The 17,463-nt window shown below is 44.6% G+C and overlaps 1 protein-coding gene across 1 annotated transcript; it reads right to left on the bottom strand.

Annotated features, from left to right (window-relative positions):
- Positions 1 to 2,269: 2,269 nt before the first annotated feature.
- GPR161 (G protein-coupled receptor 161) lies at positions 2,270 to 14,694 on the bottom strand. The gene is made up of 7 exons (XM_066621002.1): positions 14,664 to 14,694; positions 13,802 to 13,875; positions 11,967 to 12,378; positions 8,054 to 8,778; positions 6,095 to 6,199; positions 5,155 to 5,274; positions 2,270 to 4,122 (listed from the first exon to the last, which is right to left on the bottom strand). Exons 3-7 carry the CDS (start codon positions 12,332 to 12,334, stop codon positions 3,875 to 3,877), a joined length of 1,566 nt encoding a protein of 521 aa, XP_066477099.1. The 5' UTR covers positions 12,335 to 12,378; positions 13,802 to 13,875; positions 14,664 to 14,694; the 3' UTR covers positions 2,270 to 3,874.
- Positions 14,695 to 17,463: the final 2,769 nt, after the last annotated feature.

Below are 17,463 nucleotides of genomic sequence, written 5' to 3'. Positions count from 1 at the left end.
CTGCAAATGCTTGGAGCATGAACTTCCAGTAGGACAACTTGATTTCAGTCTATGAGAGTGAATAAGGAACATCACAGATGCGAAAAGGTCACAAAGATGGTGCACAATCCTAATTCATTGGCAGGTGAAGAAAGGATATTCTTCCCAAAGTGATTTGCATTTCATTTGTAATACTTTTCGGTTAGTCATCAGAGCATCCATTTGGGCTGATCCAAAGCTGAGGTCTTAATATTTGGAAAATAGTTTTATTCTCCATTTACAATTGTAGAAGACAAACAATGAAAGCTGCCTTCTTCCGAGTGAGACCATTGGGCCATCTAGTTTAGTGTTATTGGTAGTACCTCTCCAAGATTTCAGGCAGGAAGTTTTCTCTGTCCTGCCTGGAGATCAAACCTGAGACTTTCTGCATGCAAAACAGATGCTCTTCCATGGAGCTATCACTCCTTCCTTCAAACCACCACACAACAGGGGTGTTTACACACAGTAGTCAAACATGTTAAGAACTGTTCTGTATTACTAAACATGCACCACGAACAGAACATGAAAACATTCAAAGCTGTTATTAGCACAGTCACAGCACTGTAAACATCGTTTGGGTAGATGGTACAAAACAAAGTATGTGCAATGGACTCCTTCCATTATAACCTTGTCAGCTTACCCTAGAATAAAATGAATTTTGTCATTACATCATTGATCAGGGTAAAATTCATGAAAACATTCTTATTAAAATTATTGCAATTTCAGTCTTGCATGCACACAGGTCAGGCTCCAAGGGGCCTCTTGCAGTGTTCTGCATACACACTGAAACTTTTCATTGGCGCTCTTCATGTTTCCCCTGGAAAACTGCTACAACAATGCGAATGATTAATGAATTGTCACTTTAGCATCCATTCCTATCCAACTTTCCAGCACTGATGCAGTCATGTCAATGGATGCGTACTGCATCCTGCGATGGAGGTACAGGAGGCCCTTTCAAGGTAAGGGAACAAAAGTTCCCTTACCTCAGAGCTGTATTGCAGCTACATCAGTGCTGGAAAGTTGGGTAGGAATGGATGCTAAAGTGACAATTCATTAATCGTTCATATTGTTGTAGCAGTTTTCCAGGGGAAACATGAAGAGCTCTTCAATTCATGAAGAGGAAGAGGGGAAACATGAAGAGGAATCTTCAATTCAAAATGGACTTTACAGCAGAACCTCACTCAAGTTTATACAACCATGAATCCAAGGTAATTTTGGAACTATAGCAATATCCTGCAGGCTTTACTGCAGAACATATTATCTGAAAGTAAGCCTCCCACTGAAGTCCAGTACTGCTCATGATCAGAACATTCTGTTTTACTGTTGGGAACTATTTTCTTGTGCTGTACATTTGTAAAATGTTTATTTTTTCATGTGTTCCTTAATGGCATATTGAGATAAACAATACTACAGGTGCAGCCTTTTTATCCACGGAATTTTTATCTGCTGATTTGTCTCAAAGCAAATGGGGTGAGGGTACTGAAAGTCACACACACCTTAGCCCCCTTTGCCCTGCGCTGGCATCTCGCTCCCTTTCCAGGCAGCCCAAAACACTGCAAAAAGGCTCTGCCTTGCCCAGGCAGGGAACAGCCCTGGAGCCATGGAAGAGGTTCCCCTTGCGAAGGAACAGGAACATTCCTGGACCCCCTGAACCAGCCGAGGCTGAAGAGGGGGGTGGAAAACCCTGTGTAACCAGAACAGTGCAGCGAGGTGGAGCTCTCTCTCTCACTCACAAACATGCAGGGGCAGGTGTGGTAGCAACGGAGGGGATTGCTTTAAAAAACCCAGGGAGTGTTTGCAGAATTCCTCCCCCCCAGATGATGCAGGCTCTCCTGCTCCAGCAAGCCTTCCCAAGCAAGCCTTGGTGAGGGGTGACAAGTGAGCAGAGAGCCGGACTACAAGTCTGAGAATGCTCCAGGGCAGAGGAGCTTCCATGATGGCAGTGGCCAGGGAGGGCTGCAGGAATGGCAGCAGCAAAGAGGAGGAGGAGGAGAACCTGCAGAGCTGTTGGGAGGCTGCCTGGGACACAGAGGATGAGGCTTCCCAAGCAAGCTCACCATTCCAACTGTGAAAGAAGCAGGACAGCTGGCAACAGGAGGGCTGAGTACGGAGGGGATTGAGAACAGCTGCCCTAGTTTCCTTCCATCCAGAAGTGTCAGGCTGCAGCGTGTTTGCGTAACTCTATGAAATTTAGCAGAACGCGTTTTTTGTTAATCACGCCAAGTCACGGCACGGAACTAACGCGGGTAAATAGGCTCCATCTGTATTTTAAATAAATAGATTGCTCTGTAAAATAAATTCCTTTATACATAGCAAAAACAAAAAACAAAACCCAAATCACCACTATGGGATTTTCCTCCTCCAGAAAGTCTTCTGCATTAAACAAGTTACACAGCTATAAACATACACCTGCCATTTTAATTTCTCAATGAAGCAGAGGCACTCTAAATGTTTCAATCACTGCTCCGTAAATATTTATGTACTCTTGGCAATTTATCTCATTTAAGTAGACAAATACAGTATACATTGTTTCAATTTTTGTAGATGGGATACAGGAAGAGTGTGTAAATTTAAGAGTTAAATGGCTTCCATATTCAAAACTGCCTCACCTATATTAAGCTGTTACAGTAACACTTCTATTACCTCAGCATCCTGAGAATGAACCTCACCATTTACTAATGCTTGCCAAAGCCTGACTACAACAGCTAAATTTTGGCACAGCAAAATTCCCAGTTGTTTCAGTGGGATCCAGATTTTGCTCTTTCTGTGAACCTAAGGAAGAAACCCCTCTAAAATCAATTCTGGAAATCAGGGACGGAGACTTTCAAGTAGGTTCATGTACACTGCCATATGAAGTAGTATTAAGCACTTCGATGGCACATGAATGACCTGAGACTACAGAGAGAAATTATGTCATGGATGCTCAGAAGTCATATCTTAATGAATTCCAGTCCTGTGCATCAATGGTCTGGTCTACACTGTAATTAGGCTTTGGGTCAGGGAAATTAAATGGATTGTACATAAGAAATAGGTCAAGTGTTGTGTATCAGCCCAACCCAAATGCATGGTGCTCCTCAGAATACATCAAGGCAGAACAATGTATAAATTTGTCTACACCATTATATACCTCTGGAAAAAACAAATCCTTGCTACTTTTCTAGGGCTGCAACCATTATCTGGTTGATATGAAACACTTCTCAGCAGGAATGTCTAGGATTGTGCTTGTCATTAGTCTCCACGTCAATTTTATTTTATTTCAGTATGAAATACCAACTGTCAGTCATTGCTGAATACTAGAGTTTCTATCAAGGCAATTAGTTTAATTGGATTTTTTCAATGAACCTTTGGAGGAAATTGTAACAGTAATCAAATTAGAGGATGGAAGAGAAAAAAAAGAGTTTTAACCCATTTTTGCCTGGCCCACAAGTGTACACATTTGGTCCCTGTTGTGTATATGCAACATTGGGCAGAAACAGCTTAAACTGACTAGCTAAGAGGAAACAAATGTGAAGACGTTACCAGAACCACAGAGTTCTGTGTCACTGAAAACAATTTGCATTTCATCATTCAAATAGTGTGTGTCCCTTCCCTTTTTTGCTCCTAATTTTCCCTGTTTTGGGATCTGTTCTCTCACAGAGCAGCCTTTCAGGCCCATAGTGGCTCTAACCCCTGCCCTTCAGAGTGGGGTAAATATTTTACATATACTCACAAATTCTAATACTGTTAAGACAAGTCTTCACATATTTTCAAATGTCTGTGACTAAAATACTGGAGGCTCCTTTCAGGGTCCTTTTCTTTTAAAAAGAACAGCAGGCCTCCATCCTTAGTGGTTTTGTCAGTTCCTTTTGAAGCATTTTTAAGTGTTCCCTTCCTCAATACACTGTAGCTGTAGTCTTTGGCCTACATTCGTCCTGCCCCCACGACGTGTGCATGCATTGCTGCCTGTCACACTTCGTACTGGAAACAAAGAGCCGGGCAAAGCATCTCCTCCAAACAAGGCAATCCTCACATCTGCTTCAATCGCTTTGGCCAAGCTGGATGCATAACTGTCCAGAGATTTATGAACTTCAGCTTTGACGTGAACAACTGGATTCTTTGCTGCTTCTGAAGAGAGAAAATACAGAGAGCAGTTTAATACTGTATAGGAGCTCGACATATACCGCAGGCATAAGGATGAATTTGGATCAAATAGTCACATTGTGTAAAGCAGTGATTTACAGTGCAGTAAAGATCTGCGCCACAGCGCATTGGTGTGCCACAAATGGTCACAGGTGTGCCATGGGAATTTGGGAAAGGGTCATTTATTAGTAGGGCCATTGGAGGTTGTGAACTCCTGGCCAGCAGTGCCGTATGTCTTGTCAATTGTCCAAAAACTAATGGTGTGCCTTGGCAATTTTAGCACCTTATCAGTGTGCCATGAGATGAAAAAGATTGAAAACCACTGATGAAAAGGATTAGTATTTCAATGGGTATAGCTTCATATCATTGGATATGATGTTCAGGATTCTACATGGAGTAATGGAATTCTAAAGTTAACAAAATGGAGGACTGATCCAAGCTATTCCATGCAGGTTCTAAGTCTTATTTCATTGTTTTCTGTGCATTCTCCCCTCCTCCCTCCAAATTACTGTCAATTATTCCCCCAATATCTGCAGTAGCACTTTCAGAAGGTGCCCTTGAACAATTTGCTGAGCTCAGAGCCTTCCTGGTTGTCTTTTCCATTTTAATGCTGTGCTTACAATCTATACTTCCTCTATTTGGTTGCCTTCTATTCTCAACACCACTCTGTTTTTAAGATGGTTTTTTTCATCCTGCGTCCATTCTGTGTGTTTCACTTCCATTCTCTTGCTCCTCTTGTGTGTCTTCTTAGCTGGGAATAGTTCAGCCAACTTGGTCTCTGCTTCACCTCTGCTCCCAAATCCACCTATTCCTTACAAACTTTGAATTTCTTCCCATCTTTCCCACTTTTTTTCTTCTGCTTTTGCTTTTATACATAAATTAAAATAAGCAACAAAATCAGAATGAAGGTTATGAATTCTCATGGCAAGAAGTTCTCTTGAATTCTCACTGAAATTCTCATGGCAAGAAGTTCCCTCTATTTATTACAGTTGGTAAAAACACTCAGCTTTAGCACACCTTTCATTTGTTCCACTTCGTCTTCAAATGTCACAGAACTCCTTCGCCGAGGGGGATAAATACAGTGTGGCTGATGAGTTCCATCAGAACTATAGTCTTCAAGCAACATGACATCTGTGCCTAAAAGGAGAACATGGCTTAGATCTTATGGAAGTACAGTAGTCATATCCTAAGTATATGTTAGAATTTCCATCAATTTTAGATCTTTGGTGAGGGGAAAAGGAAGTTTGACAGCTTTCTGAGGACTGAAACTACACATTGTGAGGGAAATTGGGTTTTGTCAATCAGTTGTTTGTCTTGCAATGTTAATGGGGACAAGGGGAATTTGCTATAGAAAACAGGTACATAGAGTGTTAACCCTTCCTGTGCCTATCAAGTTTCCCTTGCAAACATCCTATCTTGGCCTCTTTTTTTCCTTCCTGTTTTTCCCCAGGAAACAGTATTTCTGACACAGGAAGCTGACTGGTTGCAGGAGAAAAGGACGTGAGAACCATTAGCAAGAGAAAATCAGTGTGTACAGAAAAGCTTGAACATCTTCCATCCCTCCACTGATCCTCCCCATTGCCCCTGTAGTTGTGTTAACTAGCAGATGTGATCAAGAAACTCCTTTGAAAATAAAATGAGTAGTTCTTTCCCTTAAGCAATAACTCACAAATTGCATGTACCTGGACCCTATACATGTGTACAGGAAATCACTATTAGCCCCCACCTTTTTCAATGGGACTAACTTTTAATTCAGGAAAATAAGATTGCAGCCCTAGTTTTTGTTCGGTTTTATCTGCACTATAAAATGAGACAATAACTAAAATCCTAAACATAATTTCCAAGATTAAAAGTTCCATTTAACACAGCACTATGTTATATCTAGATAATAACACAATTCTCACAATCTCTATGCAGAATGCAAAAAAAAAAAAAAAAAAAAAAAAGCAGTTGTTACCTGAATCCTGAGAGAAGCTGAAACCTGTATCTCCAGTACTGCTGCTGTGTCCTAAGGCCCGATCACCTGCCATGAGAGCAGTGAGATGTGGAGATAGTCCCAAGTCTGCAAAAGAATTTCACCATTAAGAAACTGCATCTTGGAGCTGAGATCTGAAATTGAAAAAGCATCTGCAAAAACGTTCCCTACCTGGGGTCTTACTGAAAAATCTAGCCAACAATTGGCTTGTGGCATGATTCTATAATTAAAATTTTTAATGGTAGGGTGATTTTCTCTACAGGAGGACCAAAGCCAGGGTAATTCTTATTTTTCCATTTACTTGAATATTGAACTGTGGACAATTACCTAGCACAGTGCTTCCCAAATGTTTTAGCACTGGGACCCACTTTTTAAAATGATGATCTATTGCAACCCACGGACAAAAAATATATATCCAGAAAGAAATTAATAATTATAAATTATTAATTAATAATCATGGTTTTGCGCTCCCAAGGCCGCTAGAGACCGTACTTATAGTATGTGTGTGTAGGGATTTGCTAGACTCTTCCTAGTTCAAGGACTGTTCCCCCAAATCTTTATAGTCATTCCAGCATACTGTTGCTGGGCCCTGGCCCAGCCCAATAGCACAAGTCTCCTCAAGAGCAGGGGTCTCCTGGGAAGCAGGGGCCCAGGTCTCCTTGGGAGTAAGCAAAGAGTACTGCCCAGACCATGCTGTCCATGCTGAATGTCTCCCGAGATCTAAGGCTGATCACATGGCTGAAAGGGGTGGGGTCAATTGCTGGGCTCATAAGGGGCCCGGTAGCCAGCGGAGGAGGCTGCTCCTCCTCCAGGAGGTGAAGGTTGGAAGCTTTCGCAACCCCACTCGGTCGTTTTCGCAACCCCAACTCCTTACATTGCCTGGAAGGGGCTCAAGGAGTCCCTTGAGAGGAAGGAGGGTCGTAACCTTGGTCAAGCAGGCCCAGGCAGGGCATAAGGACCTCTCTACCCCCAGCTGCCCTGGGGTACCAGGCTTCACCCCAAGCCAGGGGCTGGAGGCATCTCCTGGGACTCCACCCCAGGAAACCCAGAGCTACAGTACTCCCTGGAAGAAACACAGGCACTGCCTCCAGTACTGGTTGGGGGGCAGCAGAAGTCCTGCTGGGGGCTGTGCCCCTGCCCATCACCTTGGGCCCCATCATTCCCCAGTGTGGCAGGGGCACAGCCCCCAACAGGACCTCCGCTGCCCCCCAGCCAGGAGTGGAAGTGTGCCCCCATTTGGCCTTCAAGACCTGTGACAAGCAACAGGCGGAGGTCACCTTGAGGATTGATTTGCGCAGTAGGCCCAATGACATAACAGGGTCCAATGACTGTGAAACTGCTGACTCGAATAAACAGCTTGTGTGAACCCCGCCAGAGGCCTCAGCAACTTCATCAAGATTTGGGTAAGGATAGACAACCCCACAACCCTCCTCTGTGAAGCCAAATCCTGGGAAACACGGGTCCACTATGGACATAACAGGTACCCAGAAGGCTGAAATGGAGTGCAAGATGTGCAATTAGGGATTTCCAGATCAGACAAAAGACTGAAACTGGGTTTATACCTGATCTAAGACACAACAATTACTAGCAAAAATTGGAAAATGTAGCACTTTAATTTGGGAGTATGAACTTCATACCATAGGTAAGCATTCCAGCTAATGATTTTCTTCAGTAAATTGGGCAAGATTACTTGCAATGGCTTTTTTTTTTAAGTTTCAAAAACTCATGACCCACTAAAAATTGGCTCGCAACCCACTGGTGGGTCCCGATACACAGTTTGGGAAACACTGCTCTAGAAACATTGGCAAATGTGACTGAATGAGGTTTTGAAAACGCCATATTTGTTGTCTTTCACCTTGGGCCCCACCACCAAATATGTTGTCTCATATTTGTTGTTATCCTTATGACTTAGAAAGAATAAAAAAGTAATTGCTTTATTACCTGTGATCCGATTAGAAATACTAAATAATCTGGATGTCCTTTGCCGTTGTACAAATGACTCTCTGTAATATCGGTCTCCAAAGCACATTCCCAGTAATTCCTTGCGTACAGTTTTATTCCAGAGTCCATAAATCAAAGGGTGGCAAATAGCACTTGTGAAAGACAACCATGTTGCTAGTGTCTCCAAAGCAGGGGAAATGCTGTTTTTCCCCCATAGTGCCTCAGAGGTAATCACCACCATGTAAGGCCCCCAGGTGATAACAAAAGCACCAATCACAACCAAGATTGTTATCAATGCTTTGCACTGATTGGCAGAATAAACGACCCCTTGGAAAGCATTCCTTCGACTGCCTGAGGAGGAAGTTGAAGTGCTAGAGTTCTTTCTCCCGTTCCTTTGGGAATCTTCCTCTACAATGACCACGCTCCCACAGTGAATCTTTCGTGCTTTAATCCTAGCCACGCGGAATATAAATCCATAGCAAATCATCATAACTAGGAAAGGCAGCAAAGCACACCAAATCTGCCAAAAAGCAGTGTAACCTGCTTCTTTATGCCATGCAGCCACGCACATCCATTTGAACTGATCAAACTCCAAGGAAGACCAGCCAAAGAGAGGAGGAAGGCATCCAATGAGAGAATGGAGCCACACGTACACAATGGCAACAACTGCTCTGTTTCCTGTAATCTTCATGGGGTAAACCATTGGATACAGGACAGCATAGTACCTGAAAAACATAAAAGGAGATGTAGCAATATCACAAGCATGCAATGAGTAGGAAAATGACTTGATCTATTGAAATCTAGCTTCTTTGTGCTTATTTAATTCACCCAAATGCTCAGCAAAATGGGTGACCATCGAGAGAGCCTACAAAAGTACAGGCGTGCGCCACTAAACAACCTTCCGCTTAACAACAGACCGCATATATGATGGTGGTCAAAGCACAGCAGACAGGCTCTTAATGAAGCAGTCTGGTCTCCCATAGCCTAGAGCAGGGGTGCCCAAACCCCGGCCCTGGGGCCACTTGCAGCCCTCGAGGCCTCTCAATGCGGACCTCAGGGAGCCCCCAGTCTCCAATGAGCCTCTGGCCCTCTGGAGATTTGTTGGAGCCCACACTGGCCCGACGCAACTGCTCTCAGTGTGAGGGTGACTGCTGACCTCTCACATGAGCTGTGGAATGAGGGCTCCCTCCATTGCTGGCTGTTTCACGTCTGTGATGCAGTAGCAGCAGCAAAGGAAAGGCCAGCCTTGCTTTGTGCAAGGCCTTTTATAGGCCTTGAGCTATTGCAAGACCTTCATTCATTCATATAAGTTCATCTTTAATATATTCATTTATGTAAACCTATGTAAATTTATTCAAATTTTAAATGTGAATTAATTATTTTCTTCCCCGGCCCCTGACACAGTATCAGAGAGATGATGTGGCCCTCCTGCCAAAAACTTTGGACACCCCTGGCCTAGAGTGACTGTTTACACAACAAAGAGGCTCTTAATGAGGCAGTCAGGACTCTGATAGCCTGAACAACAAAGATGCTCTTAATGCAAAGAAGAGGCAATTGGTCTCCAGTAGCCTGTGCAGCCAGTGAGTATCTGGCAGGGAGTGTCTGTTTAAACAACAAAGGCACTATATTGGGCTGAATGTTCGTTTAACAACCTAATCACATAACAGGGATTGGAGAACGTATTCCCATAATTAAGTAGCGCACACCTGTATTAAGAAGAATTGTACAGTTTGGATCTGAATGCTCAGGAAGTAATGAGGCTAAAGGCGTGTTTAAAACTCTCTGTGCATCTATTATTGTGATTCATTTTGTAATTATACATGTCAGTGCATCAGCTGATTTCTGTGATATTAAATGAGCGTGTATACTGCAACTGGGACCATTCATATAACATGCTGCCTTATGAAGGAGGCATGCTGTCATTTTGCACCATCAGAGAGGGAATACTTGTTGAAATGTAATGTCCCATTCATGTGTTTGCTTCTCTAGTGCAATAATTTACATTATTACTTGGAGCTAACAGGTGTGTCTCTTTGCTTACTCTTTCCACGGAATCCCCCATTAATTGATCTGTGCCCATTCCCTGCTACTTCCTCTTCTCTGCTTTCCCCATTCTTCTTTTGGAGAATGTAAAATGTTTTGGAAAATGTAAAAATGTACCCTGTTGCTTGTTATCAGTGAACATCCTATGTGTGTCAACTTTCTCAAACCCCCTTAAGGTGAAACATGGAGTCATGCATTACATTTATTAAAATGTATGGTGGGCTTTCCATGTGTATATCAAAAGATCAGGTGGATTCAATATTGACAGTCCTATGTTGTCCTGTTAGAATACCCTATAAAACAAAATGCCAGCTGCCTTGTGTCTGTTTTTCAATTAAACAAAAAATTATTTTAACCCATTTTTGCCTGGCCCACAGGTGTACACATTTGGTCCCTGTTGCGTATATGCAACATTGGGCAGAAATGGCTTAATAAACAAAGCAATTAAAATCCAGTTTGGCCAAATGAACCAGATTGGCTTCAGAAAGTTGAAAGAGGCTTGCATCTCTTAGGGTACAACCCAGAGAACAACTTCCTGCTCTTTTGAAAGGGTGCTAAAGATGACAGCTGGAGCCCTGAAATGTCCTTATGGAGCATTTCCTTTTCATTCAGACATATCCCCTCTTTATAATGGGAGGAAAACCAGATGAACTGCACAATCCACACTGGTACAGCAGTCCCAGTTGTTGCTGCGATGGGACCCCAGTATAAGCTGAAATGCCTCACATATCTGCACTAGGTATTGAAGTGCTAAAACTACCCATTCAAAACAGATATTAGAGCCTTTTCAACAGGCCTAAAGTGCAATCCTATAAAGTCCTTGACTTGCAGATGTTCAAGTTAAGAACATCATACTTACAAATTGGTCAGGATATGGTCAGGCCTTTAAAGAAGGCACAGCTGTGAAGTCATCGCAAAACAACAGAAGCTTCTTTGAGACAAAAGTTCAATAACTCTGAAAATGGCAACTCTTTGCTTTGGCAACAGGGAAAAAACAACAACAATTCAATAACACTGGGGATTCCTGGGGGCAGAAGGGAGGGAGAAAATGAAGGAAATGGTCAGCATGCCCAAGTATAGACTCTGGAACCTAACCTGTATTTAAGTAGGGAGGATGGTGTACATAATTACCTGGAAACAAACCCATTAATCACAGTGGGGCTTACTTCTGAATAGGCATAGGATCGCACTGTGAAGCACTGTGACAGTCTGCACATGAACTTTCACACAAAGGGACAAACAGACATTGACAAACAGACTTACACACAAACAGACATTGAAAATTGGTGGAAATCCTTAAGAAAGAAAGATGAGAGAGATCTTTTCAGAACTAGCAAAGTAACTTAGCAAAATGTCTTGTGCACTTTGGAGGAGACAGTGTAATATAGCTCAGGGAACAACAACAACAAAAATGATTGACCAAAGATAACTTAGGGCCCAATCCTATCCAACTTTCCAGCACTGATGCATCTGTGCCAATGGAGCATGCACTGCATCTTGTAGTGGGTAGGCAGTCACGGAAACCTCCTCAAGCCACGGGAACGTTTGTTCCCTGACCTCAGGGCTGCATTGCAGCTGCATCAAAGTCAGAAAGTTGGATAGGATTGTGTCCTCAGTTACACTTCTGAAAACTACAAGAATAGGTCAGTTGAAGGAATCTTTTGAGACTATTATGAAGTCCAAATAGGGTTTGGATGGGGTTATTCCTGGATAAAGGACTCAGAAGACAGCTTGTAGGATACTGAGGTGTTTTTTAAAAACAGTTTTGTAAATAATAAGCTATCCACTGAATTGTAACCCAGTAAAAATTTGGTACCTAATTCTGACAGGCCACAAATAGGAAACAGTGCATAATGTAATAGTAGCATACCGGTCTATAGCTATGAGTCCCAGAGTGAGCATGCTGGCAGAGCTGATCAGCATATAGAGTAGGGCAGAGAAATTGCACCAAACGACTCCGAAGATCCATTCCCGCCGAATGGAACTGGTCACCACAAAGGGAAGCACCAGTACCGAGAGAAGTAAGTTGGACAGGGTCAGGCTGAAAACAAACTTGTTGCTGAGCGTGAGGAGGTACGACTTCTTGTAAAGAGTAAGGACAATCACCAGATTTCCCAAACAAATGAAAATAGCAATGATGATAATAGCAATGGACTCTGTAACTCTGCCAGCCCCGTCTTCCAGCAACGTAAGGTTCCTCAAGCCCTTCTCATAACTGAGGGAAGAGTTGATGCTCATTGTCAGAGCGTACAACAGTGGAGCAGCCAGGACATTCTGGGTACCTGGAAAAAAGAAAACAAATGTATGTAGACATGTTGCGATAGAGAGATTCTGCACCAAGGCATGTGGCAGCTTCGATGGGCACAGATAATTTTGCAGGCACAGAAGCTGTCCTATAAGTTGGGGACTTTTGCATGATTGATGATTATTTCATCTCACACTTATTAAATCTACCCTTTGGCTTGTAACAATCATTAACCATGTCAGCCCAAGTCAATACAATTTAAGGCTACTCAATAGAAGAAGTGATAATAAGGTACCCCTGTCCTAGTGGTTTTTATTCTTTTATCAGAGACAGGAATTTCTGCCTACAGTCACACCTTTCCCAGTGAAAAAAGACAGTAGTATACTCCAGAAGTAATTTTTGAACATAGGCAGCTGCCATTCTGACCACTGGTCATCTAGCCTGGTATAGTCAACACTGAGTGACAGCAGCTCTCCAAGTTTCCAGATAGGACTTTTTTTTCTTCTGCCTTCTCTGGAGATGCAACCTGGGATCTTTTGCATCCGCAACAGATGATCTATGGTCCCTCCCTAAAAAAAACCTGTTTTGCCCAAATAGGAACTTGAACCTGGGACCCACAGATTAAAAGCCTTTTGCGCCACCAACATTCAGGCAGCCTGATATGCCTTATAAATGTAAGATGCTATTAACTCTTCATCATTTGAAGTCAACTCTTCATAATACTGTACAAAGACCACTATAGCCGTCAATACATTTTCATACACCTGGGTAGGACTAGCCCAAATCTAGCAAGTTGTGCTGCCTCCTCCCTCCACCATTATCACTAGTATTCTGATCAAGTTGCACAAAGGTCCATTAATGAGAGGTATGATCCAGCCTAAAGCAAGCACTTTTAACCCATTTTTGATCCACTGATCAAAAATCCATTTTTAATCCACTGATAATGAAAATATATGCCTGGACAGCTGTCAGTAATGACACAGAAACAAACTTTGCCTTCTTTAATCTGGATTCATTCATGTAGAATAAACATTATAGCTCCCTACGTACATTGCTATTACTGATAAGGATTCCTACATTATACATAGGTCACATTCAGAAAGGAAACACAAAAGTGGCAGCCACTTCCCTCTCATGCATGCAGTCCCATGTGGGCTGGGAGAGGCTTGTGTGAATAAAGCAACCACATGGGCAGAGCCAATCATCTCAATTTTCTTTCTCCATATGGGATGCTTCATTCAGGGCGCAATCCTAACCAATTTTCCAGCATCAGGGTAAGGGCAATGCAGCTCAGAGGTAAGGGAACAAACATTCCCTTTTCTTGAGGATGCCTCTGTGACTGCCACCTGACTGCAGGATGCAGCACATGTCCCATTGGCGTAGCTACATCAGTGCTGGAAAGTTGGTTAGGATTTGGGCTCCTGTGACTCAGTGAAGGCCAGTCCAAGAGCTTCCAGTACCTGAAGTTGTGTGCTAAAACGATGGTCCTCCCTTAGTGGTAATGGGCCAGTCTCCGCTCTTCTCACTCCCTGATCTGGAAAAGGAAGAAAGAAAAAAGGGTAGTAGAGGCAGTGCCTCTGAAGGTTGGGGTGCTTTACACAGGTGTCCTGCACCTGATAAAACTTAGCATTCTGCCCCCCCCCTCCAGGACCACCACTGAGAAGAGGAAGGGTAGAGGAGGAGAGGAGAGTGGTGGACTAGAAAGTCAGAGACATTCTAGTCACTGCTATACCTGGGCTCTGTCCCCCTCCTCCTTTTGCATGCCAGGGAGTGGAAAGTGAAGGCACAGTGGCAGTGGGTGGCCCCTGTCAACCTGCTGCCTGAGGCAACTGCCTCAGCTGGCCTCACGGATGGGCCGGCCCTGGGGTTGCACTCTTCCTTAAGCCCCCCCTGTGTCCGCAGGGCAGTCACCAGGCCCGGGCGTCCCCTGGAAAGGAGGGCGCAGGCAGCGCAGCAGGGGCTGGTGCAGGGCGAGCGGGGAGTTGGAGTGGGAACTTCGTCCCAACTCCGGCAGTGGGGACTGCTGCAGTCCCCAGCGGCAGGCGCGGAGCGCAGCCCACAGTCTTCGCGCTCGCCTCGCCTCGCCCTGCCCTTCTCCCAGCCCGGCACTCGTGGGCAGGCGGCGGCGCCCGGCTCCCCAGCAGCAGCGCGGGGAGACAAAGCAGCCGCGGAGCGGAGGCCCCGCCAGCAAGAACCGCCCAAGGCAGGGGGAAGGGGGGAGCCGCCACCCCGGGGTCTGCAGGCACAATGGGAGCTCCGTGGCGCTCTGCGCTCCCTCCTGCCCCCTTCCTTCCCGGAGGGGCTTCGGGGGGCCCCGCTCACCGTCCACTCGAGCTGCCGCCGCCGCCGCCTCTTCCTCCGGCCCCGATGCGGGCTGGTTTCAGGTTACGGTGCCCCGGACCCCCCACCGACAGAGTCCCAGCAGCGCCGCCTGACTCCCCCTCCATCCCCCCATCTGCTCGCTCCCATCCCTCTCCTCTCCAGCCCCCTTTCACTCCTCCCCCGTCTCCACCCCATCCTTCTCCCTCCCGGCTCCTTTGTCCTTTTCTGGTCTTCCCCCTCTTGCCGCACTCCCAGGACAGCCAGGAAGAAGTTTTTCCAGCGCTCCTTTTCAGAGCCCAGCATGGGGACTTGAAGATCAGTCGCCCTGCTATTTTTTCCCTAGGCAACAGACCCCAATGCGCCTCCACTGCTTTTAGGCTGCAATCCTAACCTCACTTTCCTGGGAGTAAGTCCCACTGAACATAATAGGACTTACTTCTGAGTAGACCTGCTTAGGATTGTGCCCTTACACTCCTATTTCCCCCCCCCCATTCCTGTCTTTCACACCCCAAGTTACTTTTTTGGGCTCACCCATTTTCCCCTCATTTTTCCCTTCCACGCTCTCCCTCTCCAAAAGTGTGGATTGCAGAGAAATCAGATTTACTGCATGTTAGATCAGTGTTTCTCAAACTGTGGGTTGGGACCCACTAAGTGGGTTGTGAACCCATTGCAGGTGGGTCCCCATTCATTTCAATATTTTATTCTTAATAGATTTGATGCTACCATGGTCAGTGGCTCATATAGGGAAATGCTGCAGACCTGTACTTTTAACAAGCTGCTATGTATTTGTTTTTAACAATGAAAGTAAATGGGACTTACTCCTGGGTAAGTGTGGGTAGGATTGCTTGCCTAGGATTGTGAAAACTCTTCCTGCTTGATTATGTCACTTGCGGTCATGACATGATTTCCATTGGGTCCTGGCAGGTTCTCATTCTAAAAAGTGGGTCCCAGTGCTAAAAGTTTGAGAACCACTGTTTAGATTGGCCAGTACAGCAGACAGGAGACATTCTTCATTGTAGATACATACCATGCAAGAATTTCAGGGAATTCATCAGCGCAGTCATTATTTGTACATCTGGCTTCTGGTTTTAAGTTTTTCTGACTACAGTCTGATCCAGAGTTCCAAGACATAAGACAATGAATTGTACTTTAAACTGTGCTTAAAAACTGTACTTTAAAACATCTTCAAGACATTGCAGTTCTCTTGGTAATTAGGGCTGGTTGATGGCTCTTGCACACTTCTCTGGGACTGAGTGCAAAGTGGAGTTAAACCATTTCTGCCCAACGTTGCATATACGCCACAGGGATCAAATGTATACACCCAGGGCCTGAGAAGAAGTTTATCAAGGATACAAAGTTTCTTCCCAAAGAGGGGGGGGGGGGTGAAACAGAGTGGGAGGTGGCAGAACTGGGCAAAACAGGCAGGGGGAAAGTGGCAACAGCCAGAATTGGAGTTCAGGTCTACCAGACTTCATAATGCAGCGCTCAGGTCTACCTGCCTACTCAGTGTTGGCAGCTAGATATAGTAATATGGAAAACAAAAGATACTCCTAAGTCTCTCTAAAATCTTTCAGGTATAGAAAATCATTGCAGGAGATTAGTAGCAATGTATTTAGGCTCACACTAGAAAGGAGAGTGTCCTGTGTACTCCACTGACTTCTGCAGTAGCTGCAGCCCTGCAACTGTGTCTCTGAGCTCTATACACTCCTTCATGGTTAGTAGATCCACAAGACAAAGAACTACTGTAGCAGGTCAGTTTCTTCCCAGATGTGACACTGTTACGGAATTCCTGGGCCTGGTGTGTATGCCTTATGGAAGTAGTCGTTGCCATGGGCCCATGGTAATGCCCCCAGCATCCTGAGTGGGCAGTGAGTCTGGGTGAGATTGGAAAATATAAGAGCCCAGGAAATTTCTGAGCCCCCTTCTTTGGCTCCTGGGCCCACTTTCTGACCCTGGGCCTGGGTACAAATTACTCCCTTTACCTAGACCCTCTGCTAGGCCCTATATACACCAGTGGGCTGGGCAGAAATGGGTTAAACAGCTAGGCTACTGATGCTTGTAGCCCAATAGCTTTAGGAAAACATAATGCTAACACTCTGGAACTAAGCTCTCATTGACAGGGACCCTGGAGGAAACATCCATCATGGTTACAAGCCATGATGTGTATGTTCAACCTCCTGATTATAGAAGTAGGCTACCTCAGAATGCCAGATGCAAGGGAGTGGCACTAGGTTGCAGGTCTCTTGTTGTCTTGTGTGCTCCCTGAAGCATCTGGTGGGCCACTGTGAAATACAGAAAGCTGAACTAGATGGGCCTTTGGCCTGATCCAGTGGGGCTCATCTTTCCACATTAAGGGCCTTTCAGCAGCACTGAAGCTTTCCACAATCTGATGAAAGGACAAGCAGATGATGGTCTGATACAACAACCTAACTGAACAGAAGTAGCAGGCATGGCTGCCAGATGATGGCACATAAAGAAAGGACTAACTAGACCTTTGTATGCACCACAGTCCTGATACTGATTGGCCAATTCCCCCCCATCTCCTATTTAAGTTAAAAGATAACACTAAGGACCAAAGATATTTTATAGTGCAGGCCTGTGCATGTCTAATCAAAAACAAGCCCTATTAATTTCAATGGAACTTACTCCCAGGAAACTGTGCATAATATTGCAGCCCAAGTAGGTTAACCCTGACATCTAAGTAAATGAGTGTGCATACAATCATAGCCTATATTAGACAGGGTTAAAAGGGCAACTAAAATGTATGACCTAACTTCACAAACAGCCCTTTATCAGCAAT

This window comes from Tiliqua scincoides, chromosome 3 (genome assembly GCF_035046505.1).
Source record: "Tiliqua scincoides isolate rTilSci1 chromosome 3, rTilSci1.hap2, whole genome shotgun sequence".
NCBI lineage: Eukaryota > Metazoa > Chordata > Lepidosauria > Squamata > Scincidae > Tiliqua > Tiliqua scincoides.
This window is presented reverse-complemented; position numbering and strand designations above follow the sequence as displayed.

What these genes read in the sequence shown, in the direction of transcription:
- GPR161 (XM_066621002.1), bottom strand. Translation starts at nt 12,334, where the DNA reads ATGAGCATCAACTCTTCCCTCAGTTATGAGAAGGGCTTGAGGAACCTT. An exon ending in CAGCTTCTCTCAGGATTCAG is followed by an intron (nt 5,275 to 6,094) that starts GTAACAACTGCT and finishes TTCTCCTTTTAG; the next exon opens with GCACAGATGTCATGTTGCTT. An exon ending in CGAAGTGGAACAAATGAAAG is followed by an intron (nt 4,123 to 5,154) that starts GTGTGCTAAAGC and finishes TTCTCTCTTCAG; the next exon opens with AAGCAGCAAAGAATCCAGTT.